This window comes from Delphinapterus leucas, chromosome 15, assembly GCF_059928025.1.
Source record: "Delphinapterus leucas isolate spDelLeu-1000000601 "Yukka" chromosome 15, BTC_Dleu_Yukka2, whole genome shotgun sequence".
Taxonomy (NCBI): domain Eukaryota; kingdom Metazoa; phylum Chordata; class Mammalia; order Artiodactyla; family Monodontidae; genus Delphinapterus; species Delphinapterus leucas.
The window spans coordinates 8,760,494-8,775,916 of NC_143143.1; the positions used below are offsets into that span (position 1 = coordinate 8,760,494).

At 52.1% G+C, this 15,423-nt stretch overlaps 1 protein-coding gene across 3 annotated transcripts in view; it reads right to left on the minus strand.

The window, feature by feature from the left end:
* The window catches only part of POR (cytochrome p450 oxidoreductase), a 58,430-nt gene that overhangs the window by 8,212 nt on the left and 34,795 nt on the right, over positions 1–15,423 (minus strand). For all 3 annotated transcript variants that reach the window (XM_022588034.3, XM_022588033.3, XM_089895758.1), the window contains 2 exons: positions 4,133–4,181; positions 392–520 (listed from right to left, as the gene is read on the minus strand). In XM_022588034.3, the coding sequence (XP_022443742.2) occupies positions 392–520; positions 4,133–4,181 (178 nt within the window). The remainder of the gene's footprint in view (positions 1–391; positions 521–4,132; positions 4,182–15,423) is intronic.

A 15,423-nucleotide genomic window follows, 5' to 3' on the forward strand; every position in this document is an offset into this window, starting at 1 on the left:
CAGGTGGGGGTTGAGGGGAGATGAGAAACAGTTCCTCTCCTGACTTGCTGAGACCCTTTTCATCTTTTAAGCCACAACCAATCCACTAGGTGCCCGAGTCCCTTCTGCTGGCACCTGCCCAGCACTTGCAAAGCCTGCAGCGTGGAGAGCTTGGAAGGCTGAGCGTGAGCACTGCTGAGAGCGCACATGCGCACGCCGGGGCCAGGTGTTCTTAATGTCCTTACAACTGGGGCCACCTGGCTGCTGGAACAGATGACAAGAGACGCCTATTCCTGTCTGTCCCTTTGGCTAACTCAGCCCTTTAAGCGTCTCCACGATCCAGACGTGACTTCCTTAATGCCCTGGGCTGCACTGCATGGGAGGAAGGGGGCAGGGTGCGGCAAGAGCTCACCAGGTCATACTCCTCCGGGTCTGCCGCCATGCCCCGCATCCCGTAGCGATGGGCGTCCTTGGACAAGCGGTTGGCAAACTCCTCGGCGGTCCCCGTCTGGGAGCCGTAGAACACGACGATGTTCCTGCCCTAGGGACGGCCAGACACGTGGGATCAGTGAGGGGCCAAGAGCCACAGGCTTCACTGGAGGCTCTAGGTGACCACAGGGGCAGGCAGGTCCCTCAAGGGCACCCTCTTTCCTGCCTGCTTCAGGTCCTTTCTAAGTCGCTCTGGGGCTAGCATCTCACTGCCACAGCCACTGCAGCGGATGGGGTCAGAGGCCACCTAGCTGACTTCAGCTGGAGCCATCAAGATAATGCTACACACACAAGCTGCTCAAAATCACACTGTGGGCATATTTTTAAAGGACGTGTAAAAATGCAGAAATGACGTTCAGTGAAAAAAAAAAGTGATCAAAGACTGTGTATAGCATAATCCAATTTTGTTACATATCCACTCCACATATATGTGTGTGTTTATACATATAAATGCACAGGGAAAAAGAATGGCGTGAAATATACCAAGAGTCTCTAAATGGGGAATCATGGGTGAGTTTTTCTGGATGTTTACAAAAGTAATGCATATGCTTTATAAAAATCTAGACAATGGGGAAAGGTACCATATAGATTGGCTCACAGGCTCTTCATCCCACCCTCCTCCTACTGTGCCCACTGCAGCAGCTCTGGAAAAGCTGGAACTCCATCCCCCAGACTCCCTCCAGCCAGGGATGCAGCAAATTAGGTCCAGCCAACTGGATGTGCTTTACAAGATCTGGAAGGTGGAAGCAAGGCACAGGCCACCTCCCCGGTCCCTTTCTATAGACATGAGGTTTCTCTGCGGCAGCCTTCCAGTGCCCAAAACGCCTGGAGGGGTCTCTGGCCTGGCACAGAGCCCTAACTGACAGGTACAAATGACAAAATAAAACGGAGGGACTACAATTGCTGTAAAGTGTTCTCATACCTTTTACATTTCCTGAATTTTCTACAAATCATTTAAAAAGGTATTTTAAAATAATGCTTATGATGACAAGGGAACAAAACAGGATATAAAACAGTAGCTAAATATTTATGGTAGCATCAAAATATATAAAGTACCTAGAAATAAGCCATACAAGAAACATGTGAGAAGCTACCGAGTGACAAAGGACTCAACCAAATGGAAAGGCACTCTGATTTTGCACAGGAAAACTCAACGTACCAGATGTCAGCTCTCCCTCTATCAGTACAGAAATGTAACATGATCCTAATAAAAACTTGAACAGCTCTTTTTTCATCAACAATTTGATCCTAAAAATCCTGTGGAAAAATAAGTGCGAATCCATCCACTGGAACATCATCTGGCAATAAAAGGAATGAAGTGCTGACACATGCTATAGCATGGATGAACCTTGAAGACATTACGCTAAGTGAAAGATGCCACAAAAGGCCATATACTGTATGATTCCACTTACATGAAATGTCCAGTTGCCATATAGGCAACTCTATAGAGATAAAAAGTAGATGAATTGTTGCTTAGGGCTCAGGGTGGGGGAAAGGGGAGTGACTACTTATGGGCATAGGGTTTCTTTTGGGGATGATGGAAATGTCCTAAAATGGATTGTGGTATAGTTTGTACAACTGGGAATATACTAAAAATCACTGATGTGATTTTTGGTATATTTATTTTTTAAAATAAACTTTAAATTGGAGAACTGTATGGAATAGGAATTATATCTCAATAAAACTGTTACCTAAAATGAATGAATACGTATGAAGTAATAGCCAGGAAAACTGAAAAATAAGAGTGATGGGGAGGGAGGAAGTGCCTAGTGCTACAGATATTAAAACAAGTTATAATAATTATACAACAGTGTTATAATAATTAAACAGTACGATATTGCTTATACACAGAGAGCTAGGTCAAAGTACCAGAACAGGAAAATACAGAACTACACTCAAATACCCATGGGAATTACATTTATGATAAAACTAGTGGGGAAAAGATGGACTTTATTACACGGAATTTAGAGAGCTGTGTAAAAAATTGTTGGACCCATACCTTACATCTTACACCAGGATAAATTCCCAACAGACTGAATTTTAAATATGGAAAACAAAATCATAAAAATACTAGAAAAAAATATGGAAGAATTCCTTTATCTCTTTAGAGGGGGGAAGCCTTTCAAATGATGACTCAAAGTCCAGAAGTCAGAGAATAGTTAAATGGACTAAAGAACTTTAACAGGCGAAACGAACAAGTAAACACACAATAAGCCTAATGATACACAAACTGTTAGCTGGGAAAAATATTTTTAACTCATATCACGGACGAGGGGTTAATCACCCTAATAAGTTTAAGGAGTTCCTTGAGGAAGATCAATCCCAACAGAAAAGTGGGCAAAAGATTTGAACAAAGAATCTGTAAAAAAAGAGAAAAGAAATGCCAGCATAACATGAAAATTTGCTTAAACTCATTCATAGGAAAAATGCAAATTAGAACTCCACAGAAATATCTTTTTTGTAACCTAGAAAACTGGCAAAATCCCAAACTTTGATAGCAGACTCTGTTGGCAAGGCTTGGGGAGCAGGTGTTCTCACACCGCTAGTGACGGCCCCGCGGCGTGACCTCTACGGGGGTGGGGCACAATCTGGCAGTTTCTATCACAAATGCATATATCTTTTTTTTTGCGGTACGCGGGCCTCTCACTGTTGTGGCCTCTCCCGTTGCTGAGCACAGGCTCCGGACGCGCAGGCTCACCGGCCATGGCTCACGGGCCCGGCTGCTCCGCGGTATGTGGGACTTTCCTGGACCGGGGCACGAACCCGCGTCCCCTGCATCGGCAGGCGGACTCTCAACCACTGCGCCACCAGGGAAGCCCTGCATATATCTTTTGATCCAAAAATTCCACTTCTGGGATTTTACTGTATTTTCAAATATGCAAACTGATCTACACAGTCACAGCAGCACTGTCTGTAAGAGCTAAAGATTAGAAATATTCCAAGCGCCCATCAACACGGCAGTATTAAAACAAATTATAGTACTTGTGGCCACACATGGAATCATCACGCAACTATAATAAAGAATGCGGGAGGTATCTTTGAATTGCTGTGAAAGGAGCTCCAAGACATACCATTAAGTGGGAAAAAAATGAAGGTCTATAGCAGTGTACGTAATATGCCACCTTTTGCGTTTAAAAAGTATAAGTCTGTATTTGTTTTTATTATATGTGCATAAAAAAGCTCTAGAAGGATCTATAAAATACTAAGGACAGTGATGGGTGACAGGGATAGGAGAGCTTTCCACTAAATAGTTTATGTTTTGGATTTTAACCATGTGAATGAAGCACCTGGTCATAAAATTCAACGCTTAAATAAACAAAAATCAAACAGATAAAATTGTAGCTGTGCTAGGATCACAGCTATGTGAGGTTTACATATGCTCACGGACACAGCCTGGTCTGGGAGGGAGGAGATGGGGCGGCATCCGAGTCAGAGGGAGGGTCTGTTCTTACAGTTTGGTTTGTTCAAGAAGTAAACACTCAAAAAGCGGAGTAAACTGTCCCAGCAACAGCAGAGCAGCCTCGAGGCTCTGGTTAGCCCAGAAAGTACGCACACAGGGAGTTGAGCCGGCTTCCCGCCCGCTTCTCCTCCCGTCCAGTGAAGCTGGCCTTCTGCTGGATGCCCCCGCACACCCACCAGGGCCGAGCACAAAGAGAAAACTCACCGTCTTCTTCATCTTTTCCACGAAGGTGCTGTCTTTGACAGAGGAGGTCCTGAAAAATAAAAGTGTCTGCTGGGCACGGGAGGCACATGGCAGCAGTGAGGGGCATTTCCAGCTCCGCCCGCTCCACTCTGTGGTGCCCCCGCCAGCAGCCGCCTTTGGTCCAGTGCCGGGGCTGGAAGAGGCAGGACCCAGGCTCCGGGGTCTGGTAAGTCCAAATCCAGCACCTCGCAGGGCCTGGGCTGACCCACCCGGGTACATGAGTTCACGAGAACGAAGGGTCAAGCTGACTCCCCGGCCGCTCACCATCCACAGCCAATGGTCCCCACCTCAAGGCAACCAGGAGTTTCCCAAATAAGATTCTGACCGTGCTACTGCTGCGCTCTGAAACCTTCCAAGGCTCCCATGACCCACAGGACCAGGGGTGCACAAGTCCCTTCAGAACCTGTCCCAGCCTCGCCTGCCACTCCCCTCCACACACCAGCCCTCCACGATGGTCCTTAGAATTCTGTCAACACCACCGTCTCCGCCCAGAGCGTCCTCACTCCAGTTCCTCACCTGACAGACCCCTGTTCCCCACCAAGGCCCCACGTGAATAGCAAGTCCCTTGGGATTCCCACGACACGCCCCCCCCCCAGTCCTCCCCTGCCCTGGAGCCACTTTTACTTGCTCCCCTCTCTGTGACCCTGTCACCTTCTAAAGCCCTGAACTGGACCCCATCCCCTCCAGAGAGCAGCCCCACTGCCCCGCATGCCTCTCCACCTCCTAGCTCTGGCCTCCTGCCCCTCCCTCTCCACTTCTGGTCCTTTTCCTTCTCTCTGTCCTTGCCCCAGGCCTGCAGAGCCATCTAAAGCAACCCAGCGAGCCTCCCCAGGGACTCTCAGGCCTAAGACAGCAAGGTGATTTACCTCTGGACGGTAAATATTTAAGATGTTTGAAACATGGCCGGTCTGAACCAAGCGACAAATCTGAACACTAAAATACCGTTGTTTCTGTTTAAAAAGACACCATCAAGGGAATGGAAGGCAAGCGCCAGCACGGGAGAAGGTGTCTGCAATGTACACGTATCTGACTGATGACTAGGGCTGAGAATATAAGAAATCCCTACAAATCGATCAGAAAAGACACATACTGCGACAGAAACATTGTCAAAAGGCTTGAACGGGTACCTTCTTAAAGAGAGCATCTAAACAGCCAAAGAACATAGGGAAGGGTGCTCGACGTTATTAGATACCAGAGAAAAGGAAGTTAAAACCACAGTGAGATCTATCATACACCCAGTAAGAATGGCTAAAACTGAAAAGACAGACAAGATCTCAAACAAGCGAGGTTGTGGAGCAATGGGAATTCCTACACGCAGCTGGGAGAGGGCGATATGGCACGGTGACTTTGGAACGCGGCTTGGCAGTACCTCCTGTGACTCTACAGCCCAGCAATTCACTCTCTGGTACACGCCCCACAGGCTGCATTCATACCCGGGGAACGAAAGACATACATTCTTTGCTCTTTCCACTGCCTCCTGTGCACAGTAGGGTGTAACAGAGTGAAGTGCCAGCATGCACGTGCGTGTGCGTGCGCACACACACACACACTCTCATCACAACAGCATGAGGCAATGTCTGTCAGGGCTACAGGCCTGGAGTCCGTGGAAAAACTTATGTAAGTGAAGGTTTCTTTTTTCAGTACGCGGGCCTCTCACTGCTGTGGCCTCTCCCGCTGCGGAGCACAGGCTCCGGACGCGCAGGCTCAGTGGCCATGGCTCACGGGCCCAGCCGCTCCACGGCATGTGGGACCTTCCCGGACCGGGTCATGAACCCGTGTCCCCCGCATCGGCAGGCGGACTCTCAACCACTGCGCCACCAGGGAAGCCCTGAAGGTTTCTTTTAAGGATGCCCCTGCAAAGCTGTTCAGACAGGTATTTCGTAAACATAAGGGTATCAGAAGTTTCATGTCTAAGCCCCTGCTGGGCTTTTCACTAGGTTAGTAGGTGCAGGACTAATGCTATTTTCAGGGTCTTAGCATTAAATAACATCACAGTAGGCAGCAGGGGAAGGTGAGGCCCGGTGCCCGGGTTGGCCACTCCAGCCTCCCTCCTCCGTCCCGAGGTCCCTTTGGTGCAACAGCCCCACAAGGGGCAGCAGGGAGGCAGCGGGGGGCTGGCCACCCAGGCTTTCCCACCCAGCAAGGGCCCAGCTGCACAGGAACCCAGAGCAGGCCATCCCCGGCTCCCCATTTATCCCGGCATCCCCGGGCCGGCCCATCCCTAACCTCAGCAGGGCCAGGGCAGGAGCACAAATGAGCAGAGGCGCTCAGGCCTGGCCCCATCTTCCCACGCCCAGCTCCATCTTCCCACGCCCAGCTCCATCTTCCCACGCCCAGCTCCATCTTCCCACACCCAGCTCCATCTTCCCACGCCCAGCTCCATCTTCCCATGCCCAGCTCCATCTTCCCACGCCCAGCTCCAACCTGCACTTCAAAGGGGTCTTGTGTCTAGCATCTTGGCCACATGTCCAACTTCTGCCCGCGCCCAGCCGCGAATGGCCACGTCTTCACTAACCCTCTAGCTGTGTGCAGACTGAACTACAACACAACCTACAACCTTGTCTGTCTGTCTGTCTGAGCACTAACACGGCGTGCTCACCAAGACACACCATCAGGAAAGGAAGCAAGGCGCACGATGACGCGAATTCCACCACTGAGTAGCTTTGAATTCTGAGTCATGAGAATATATTACCCACTAAACATAAAATCAGATGTAAATTTAAACTGATGGTTAAATACCAGCAACCTAGACAAATGTTTCTGATGAAAAATCATGAGAAAAAAAGCAGGTCAAAACTAAATGCAATTTCCATTTATAGGAAACGTCTGGAATAGGCAAATCCATAGTGACGGGAGGTGGACTAGTGGTGCCAGGGGCTGGGGGGAGGGGGTGGGGAGTGACAGTGTTTCCCTTTGGGGTGACGAAAGGTTTTGAATTAGGCAGTGGTATGCCTGTACAACAGGATGACTGTACTAAAAGCCACTGAATTATACACTGTAAAATGGTGAAAGCCGTGAATTTTAAGGGGTGTGAGGTTCACCTCAATTAAAAAAATGAAAACAAAGTAAATGCATTCAGTTGACACCTAAAAGGGGCCAGGCTTGAGTTTTGGAATATTCACTTATATGGAACTCTTCTTCGTCAATTTCTTGACCGTTGCCAGTTCTCCACGTGTGGACGGGCCACAGCAGATGCTCCAGGAGAAATTCAGACGACGCAAAGCCAAGCGAGAAACAAGCCAGCAAGGTCACCAATGCATCTTCCCTCACAATTGCCCTCTTCTAGGAAAAGCAGAATCTGTGTCCTTAGAAGTGGAATGCACGTGATTGGGTTGTTCATAGAAAAGTGGCCTGAAGAGAAACACGCCAGCATCTTAAGACAGAGGACACGGGAGTGTTAGGATAACGGGTGAGAGGGTTTCCCTCATTTTCCAAATTCTTGTTTTCTGTTACTTTTATAATTAAAAATACATTTTATATTCAAATACACATCCAGACGTCTGAAGACAGGGGAGGGGCTGAACAGCCTCGTGCCTTGTGACGCACGCTGCTCTGTACCGAACAGCACAGAGCATCACCGGATGCTCTCGTCAAATGGGAAAGGCAGGCTACAAAGTAACACAGGAGACACAATCCCATTTTTGTGTAAAAGCAAGGCACAGAAGGGTAGATGCTGATGTGTTAAGAGCTGTTCTGTCCTCAGGTTGAGCAATTATGAGTTTTTTGTTTCTTTTTCTCGCTATTTTCTATTCCCAACTCCTCCACTCTTTACGATGAAAATGTAAGGCTTTTGTACTAAGAAGATACAAATTACTTGCTATTTTAAGAAACGCTGTGCCGTGGATATAGATGGGTTAATTTTGAAGGCTCTGGTGAGGATGACTAGAAGAGCTACACCCTGGGTAGAGACCCACATCAGAGAAGCTATTCTAAGTAAGAGAAAGGGGCCCACCGGTTCAGAATCCGCCCCCCTCCACCTTCCAAATGCTCTGGCCACAATGACCAGCCCGCTGCTCCCTGGTTCCATTGTGCCCTTGGACCCACCACGCCGTGGCCTAGAGTGTCCTTCTTCTAACCCTTTGCCACCGACCCCTGCTTATCCCTGAAGACACTCGGCCTAAGCTCCTCTCCAGAGCACCTTTCCCTGCCGCTCAGACATAAGGTTGTTTGTCACTGTCTTCAGGAACTCCATCCAGGCACTTGTCTCAGCGTATTCTCATTGCTCAACTTGAGGCCTGGGTTTCACAATCTGGGGGGAGCTATCTGTGTAACTCTTTGCAATCAGCACGGTGCCCGGCACTCAGTACACGACGTTTTATGGGCTTCTTGGGCGGTCAGTCCTGAGTCTCTGCCCAACAGAAGGTTGGCTGAGGCGGCCTGGAGGCCTTTGGAGGCTCCCCTGTCCACCTGAGAGGGTCTGACGTCAGTAGAAAAGCTCTCTTATCTCAAAGGGCAGAGGTTTCCTCAGAAGCTACATCTGAGCAGATTTGGGGCCTTGCTGAAGAAAGGGACCAGAGGGACCCGCACCGCCCAGGGAGCGCCCGGTTGCCCTTTCTCCATCTCCGGGTGACGTGTGCACTGGGTGGTGCCGAGGGCATGAGACTAAATGAGGCAGCCTCCACCTTCCAAGGGCCCATCGCCAGGCTGGAGAAAGAGCCCAGGATTATCACGGAGGAAGGGGAGGGGCCACACACCAGGAGCAGAGACTTGGGTTCAAATTCTGGTTCTGCCACCAAATGGGCCTGTGACTGGACAAGTCGGGCCTCTTGAGGCCTCAGGTTCCTCTATGGAAAACACTGCATCTCGGCGTCTGCAGTCACCCCATGGTCGCGCTCAGCGCCTGGAACTTGTTTAACTCTCGAGGATACGGAGGGCAGAAGAAAGCTGTCTGGGTCACTCTGTGATTTCAACAGGGTGAGGTGTGCGAAGACCAAATGGACGGAGCGGACGCCATGCCACAGGGTTTCTGAGGGAGCAGGCACTGTGGCCGAAGAACCCAGGAAAGGCCTCGCGGAAGAGCTGGGCTCTATTCTCAGAGAGGAAAAAGGCTCCCAGGAGGGAAAGCCGTGGCAGCCGGCAGCCGAGGGGCTGCTGGATGAGACCCAAGCAGCGGGTGGGAGCTGAGCTCTGGGGAGGAGGTCTGGGGGGCGCCCACGCAGCTGCACGGGGCGGACGATCCAGGCCGGCAGCAAGGGCGGGGGGCGGGGCCTCCACGCAGGTCTCACTGGGGGTGTCAGAGGGCGGGCAGGAGGTGCTAGGGCCCCCCGCCCCCAGGGGAAGGGTGCTCCTGAGAAGGGCGTGCACTTCTGAAGGCAGCACTGGTCCCGTCATTAGCTTCGGCCCACGGGGAAAAGGAGGATCATGCCCATAGCCCCATGAGGGAAAAGGGAAACCCGTGGAGGCGGGGGAAGACACTGTCCGTGCCTCTAGTCACTGCCCGGCGCGAAGCAGCTCCCCACGTTCCCACCGGTTACACCAGGCGGGTTCCGCCGCTGCCCACCGTGACACCCGGCTGCCGGGCCCCGAGCAGGTCCACACATGGGCGCCCTCGGCTGGCTTCACCCCTCCTGACAGCTTCATGCCGGGATCTGCACTCGGAACCCGATCTTTCACAGGCCGAGGAGTGGGTGATGGGGGCCCTTCTGGTTTCCGGTCTAAACCCCTTCCTCTGGAAGCAGAGAAATGCAGCCTGCAAACCAGGACCGAAGGAGCCAGGGTGGCCGTGCCTGGGTGAGCCCCCTGGGACTGCCCCCGAGACTGTGGTCAACTCTACACAGCGCCCTCCTTGTGCCTCCAGGCATCCCTGCCCAGGGAAGAAGTTCCATCCACGCTGAGTCGGGGTGCCCACGGGCATCCACACCATCTGCCCGGACACTGTCTGGAACTGACCTTCTCAGGATGGGCTCGTCCTGCAGAGATGAGTACGCGCACCCCATGGTTTCTTACTCTCAACTCTGGACTGAAGGGAAAAGGAAGCTTGCTGCTCTCCTGGAAACGGACGGGGAGCCAGCAGCTAGCGAGTCGGGCTCTGTCCATTCTCTACCAGTGCTGGCAGCGGGCAGACTGGCCCGCAGACACTGAACATCCTCCCGGACACCCTGGTCCTCTCGGAAGCCCTGCTGAGCCCCTGCCTGCCTCGGTCCCCGCAGCCTGGGAGAGCTGCTGCGTCTGGCGGCTCCAGCAGGGAGGAACCAGGACTCTGGGCTGGAACCTCCCGTGAGCCCCTGCGTCTGGCACACACCCCTCCTCCTTCTGTATGGACCGAGGGAAGGAGGAAACCTCTCCAACCCCGGCTCGGGTCTCCTTGGTAACTGTTTATATCAGAGTCCTTTCTCCCCACATCCTCCCCCTTTCCCATTAAAAAAAAAAAAAAAAAAAAAAGTGAGTCGTGCAGGCAGAACAAAGCTCCTCTGGACACTGGAAGGCGGTGGTGCAGGTTGCTAGGGCAGGGCCGTTTCCCCATAAAGGGAGCGCAGCGAGCCTGCTGCCGGGGTGCCTCAGGATCATATTAAATTAGACCTGGTTCCCACCTCCCTCCCTACAGAAGAACTGTGGGTAACAGAGCCTACGATGCTGGGTCCAGTCACCTGGGGGCAGAGCGCGCTGTGGAACCAGCACATCTCGGCCTCCTGTCGCGCAGCGCGGGGAATGCCCAGCAAGGTGGGCACCGCATTTGCTGCTGAGACGTTTGCAAGTGAGGAGCCCCCTTCGAAGGCATCCAAGTACAAACGGCCCATCGGGAGAGGCTGCAGCCGACCCAGGCGCAGAGCCCAGAGACCACGACGCTCCAGAATGGAGCACAAATGGTTCCAATTAGGGCTCTCTGCTCCCAAATTGGGAGCAGGAGTGTCTCTGGTTCAGGCTTTGGAAGTCAACTGCAGCCCGCCGGGTGGGGAAGCGAGAGGGAGGCTGGACAAAAGCACTGAGTCACTTGGACAGAGATGAACCACGATGGCCCAGCACGATTCATTTTGTTTCCAGTCCCAGGCAGGGCTCATAAGGGTTACTCTGAAATTTAAATTTTCTGCAGAGCGGAACTGATTTCTTCTGAGACGTCCCCCTGCCCTTGGCGACACACAGGGCAGTTGCTTTTGAACGGCTCCCTTCCAGAGCCTAGTGTGTGGCGACAAGTTCTCTGGTCCCCAGCGCAGCACAGCAGGAGAGGGGATGAGAGCTGAGCAGGCGGCTGGACCGGGGCAGAGCCAGCCCGGAGCCTCGTGGCAGAAAGCTAATGGTTTGGAAAAGCTGCCTTTGGTGAAGACAAAGTGGTTCACTGGAGCTTAAACAAAAAACCGCAGCTCTCTCCACGGATGGGGCCAGGAACGGGGACCAGTGCCAACGGAAGGCAGTGAGGACAGATGGGAGCTTGAAGCAGGTGTGAGGCCACTGGTCAAAGACAAAAAAGGGAACAGGAACTACGACTTACTGAGTACTCCTGTATGCTTTTCATTTTACTTCATTTAATTGTCCCCACCCTGTGAAGTGGCAAAGGACTCTACCCCATTTGATAGTGGAGGGGAGTGAGGCTCAGGGCTGAAGCAGCAACTCCAAGCCTGTGAAAGCCCAGGGCCCCCGCGGCTTCGCATCTGCTCCCACCGTGCAGAGCAAGGCTGCACCTCCCCTGGCCACCCCATCGGTCGGGATGCAGGACACAGCAGCCCCGTTCACACTTCACTGCCCTTCCCAGGGAGCCTCCTCCCTGTCACTTAGGGTGCTCCAAGGCTCGAGGGGGCTGCTGTTCCCCTGGTGGACCCCCTACCCACACAGCCTTCAACACGTATTCACCACCGTGCCTGTCGGGACTCCACAACGTGCCGTGGCCTGGGTGGCCTGCCCTCTCTTGGGCCAGTTGGGTGCCAGGTAGGGCTAGTGCTACTGTGCAGAGACCGAGGCCCAAGAAACTGCTCAGGGTCACCCAGCCTGTCCAGGACAGAGGAAAAGCCACAGCCTCTGACACTGGGATGACGTGGCTCTAGTCACAGACAAAGTGGCCCTGAAAGGAGAGTGGGGTGGGAGGGGCGGTGACGACAGGGCCGGGGCGGGGGGCTAGCAAGAGTGGCGGCAACGGCATGGGGCGTGAAGTCCTGCTCTGGGGCTTATTCCTTCTCAGCCCTGGGTAAGTTACTCACCTCCCCCCGAATCGGCTTTGCCTCTTGTAAAACAGGGATGCAAGAATTAAAGTGTTAGAAAGCCCCAGCACACATCCTCTCTCTGGGCCACTGGCACGGCTGCTCTCCGTGCCCTGCTTGTCGTCTGTACCACGGGCCCTGGTCAGCGCCAACGCCTCCCGACGACCTTCCTCCAATCTACTCCAAATTGCATTCAGGAATGGCTGGTCTCAGGGCTGCCCTGGCACCAGCCCTCCCGTCGGCTCCCCACAAGGGTCAGATAAAACCCCAAGGCCCTGTAGATCCATCCTCTGGCCTCTGCTCTATCTCAGTTCCCTTCATGACCCCTGACTCCCTTGGCGACTTACACCCAGGCTCTACCAAGACGCGCCCTTCCCAGAGCAGGCCCTTCCTTCCTTGCCCTGGGCTTCTGCACACGCAGCCCTGGCCCAGCTTCCTACTTAGCCTCCCAGACTCAGCTCGGGGGGCACCTCCATCCTGACATAGACCCCTCCCTGGTGGCGCCCTGGGCTGTTCGAGCATCATCACTGTACCATCCTCACGTGCCCCAACTGCATGTGAGCCCCCGAGGATGCCGCATGTCCCTGTGCCCTGGTGTCTGGCCCACAGAGATGGAGCCACCAGCACCGAGTGCCCTGGTAATGCCCAGAGAGGTCAGAAGGTCCGATGACACTAGGCTCTGCATCACTTTCCCAGACAGGCCACGTTCAAGATTTCGGGCACTGGCTAGAACGGCAAAACTACCCCAGTCTCATCAAGGGACAGGAGAGGTCCCTTGGTGGTCAGGCGGCATCAGAAAACCCACGCCTGTGCTTGCAGGGCGGCGTGAATGTCCTGAGCCCACAGCCTCACCGTTTCCACGGATGCAGGACACTTCGGGCACTGTACACCCTCCACGGCCACAGGGGCCTTTCCTTGCGCTCTTCTCTCTGTAAAACCCATTGATGTTTCTATCGTCGTGCTCGGCAGAGCCAAGGACCCCTCTCTAGAAAGAGTGGCCCTGAGCTGGGTGTGGAAAAAGGAGATAAAGATGGACAGAGATGATGCCGGTAGCCTTGACTCCTGGCTTTCCCGGCCTTTCTGGCAAGAGCAGGCCGTCAAACGAAGGTCACGGAGGAAAATGAGCTCTTTTGTGGCTTCTCAGAAGCAACCCCCAGTGGGATGCAGGCAGCAAAATTCTAGACTGTGGGAAACTTTGGGAAACAAATGATCTGGGTTCTTCAACGAAAATGCCGCGAGGGAATCACAGGGATGGAAGGAAGCCCACGGACTGAGAGAGACCTGACATTATGTTAAGGGGAAGCAGCCTGGCACCAGAGGCTGTGATGACATAACCCCATTTACATGACAGTCTGGAAAAGGCAAAACTACAGGGACAAAAATCAGATTGGTGGTTGCCAGAGGTGGGGCTGGGGGGTGGCGACTGCAATGGGACCTTGGAGGTGCGTGGGGGGGTGCTTTCTGGGGTGTGGAGTGTCCTGTATCTTGACTGCAACACTGGTTACACAACTGCACACACCTGTCAGGATGCAGCAAACTGTACACTTTAAAAAGGTGAATTTTACTGCATGTAAATTACACCTCAATAGACCTGACCTCCGAAAGAGAGACTTAAAAGATTCGGTAGTCAACTGCAATGTGTGGGTTTAGATCCTGAATTTAAAAAAAAAAGGTTAAAAAAAATCGATCAGTCACTCAGGGAGCTACGAACAATGCCGGCTGAGTATCCAATGATACTGAGACGTACTGTGAACTTACGGGGTGGGACGATAGCTCTGTGTTAGGTTTAAAAAGGGGAGTCCCTGCATTTGAGAGGACTGAAATATTCTCATAGTTCATATTTCCACATAATTTCATAGGAAATATTTCCAATTTCCTATGAAATCATGATTTATTTATTCATAATTCATATGAATTATAGGATTAATTATGAAATTATATGCTTGCTTGAAGATAATCCAGCAACAGTGAGGAAGGGGAAGGAAGCAAGACTGGCCAGGAGCGGATGCTTGTTGAAACCGGGTGACAGGTGCAGGAGTTCCCTCTCCTATGCTCCACGCTTTGGTGTTTGCTTGCAGTGTTCTATAATAAAAAGCTTTGTTTTTCTTTAAAGCACTCAGGCGCTGCAAGTGAAGCAGACTGCAGGGGGGTGGGGGGCTGTGAGCAGAGCCGAGGAGGACAGCTAGGGCTGGCTGGGGGGCACAGGCTGTGGTGCAGGCCCCATCTAGAAGGGTGGCCCCGCTCAGCCTCAGCCCCTGCTGGCAAGTGTCACGGTGGGCTCCGTTGGGGTCAGGTCCTCTGTTTTGTTTTGTTTTTTTCCAAAAGAAGCTATAAGTGACTTTTATGTGGAATTGCCAGGGTTTTCAATGTTCTAATTTAAAAATTAAAAAATTTTTAACATAAGCCACACCCAGACTGTGAGCTAGTTTGCCTTAGAGGCAGACACACGTGCTGGTTTAGCATTTACTAATTCAACGGCCTTTCTCTGAGTATCTTCACTCCGACAGGCCCTGCACAGAGCCAGGGACCCAGACAGGAATGGGATGCTCCCTCTGCATTACGGAAGACAGAAATAGAAACAAATTCCCACCCAGCCAGAAGGGTGTTGCATTACAGGCACGAACAAAGCGCCTCGGGCCACAGAGAGGCTCCCTGAGCTTCAGACTCCTCTGGGAGCCACCATCCCCCCGGGCTCCCTTCCATCAGGAGCTGCCCTGGCCCCGGTGCTCTGCCCAGAGGTACAAGCTGAGCAAAGGCTGAGGGGCCAGTGGGAGGAGAGATGAAAGAGCGACTTTTAAAATGATCATGATTAAGAGAATGCGCTGCTAAACTGCTCCTCTTTAACCAGTGTTTAATTGCTACTATAAACCATTCAAAAGACCTCCCCGGGGGGATAAAATCATGTTCACTGATTAGAAGGCTCAATACTGGAAGATGCCAATTAATTTATAGATTCCACCCAATCTCAACTAAAATCCCAGAAGGTTTTTTTGTTTGTTTTGGTGGACTTTGACAAGCTGATTCTAAAAGGTATATGGAAATGCCCAGGGCCCCAAAAAAGCCAAGAGAATCTTAAAAGAGAAGAACAAAGCTGGAGGACCTAGACTACCAGTTACCAAGTCA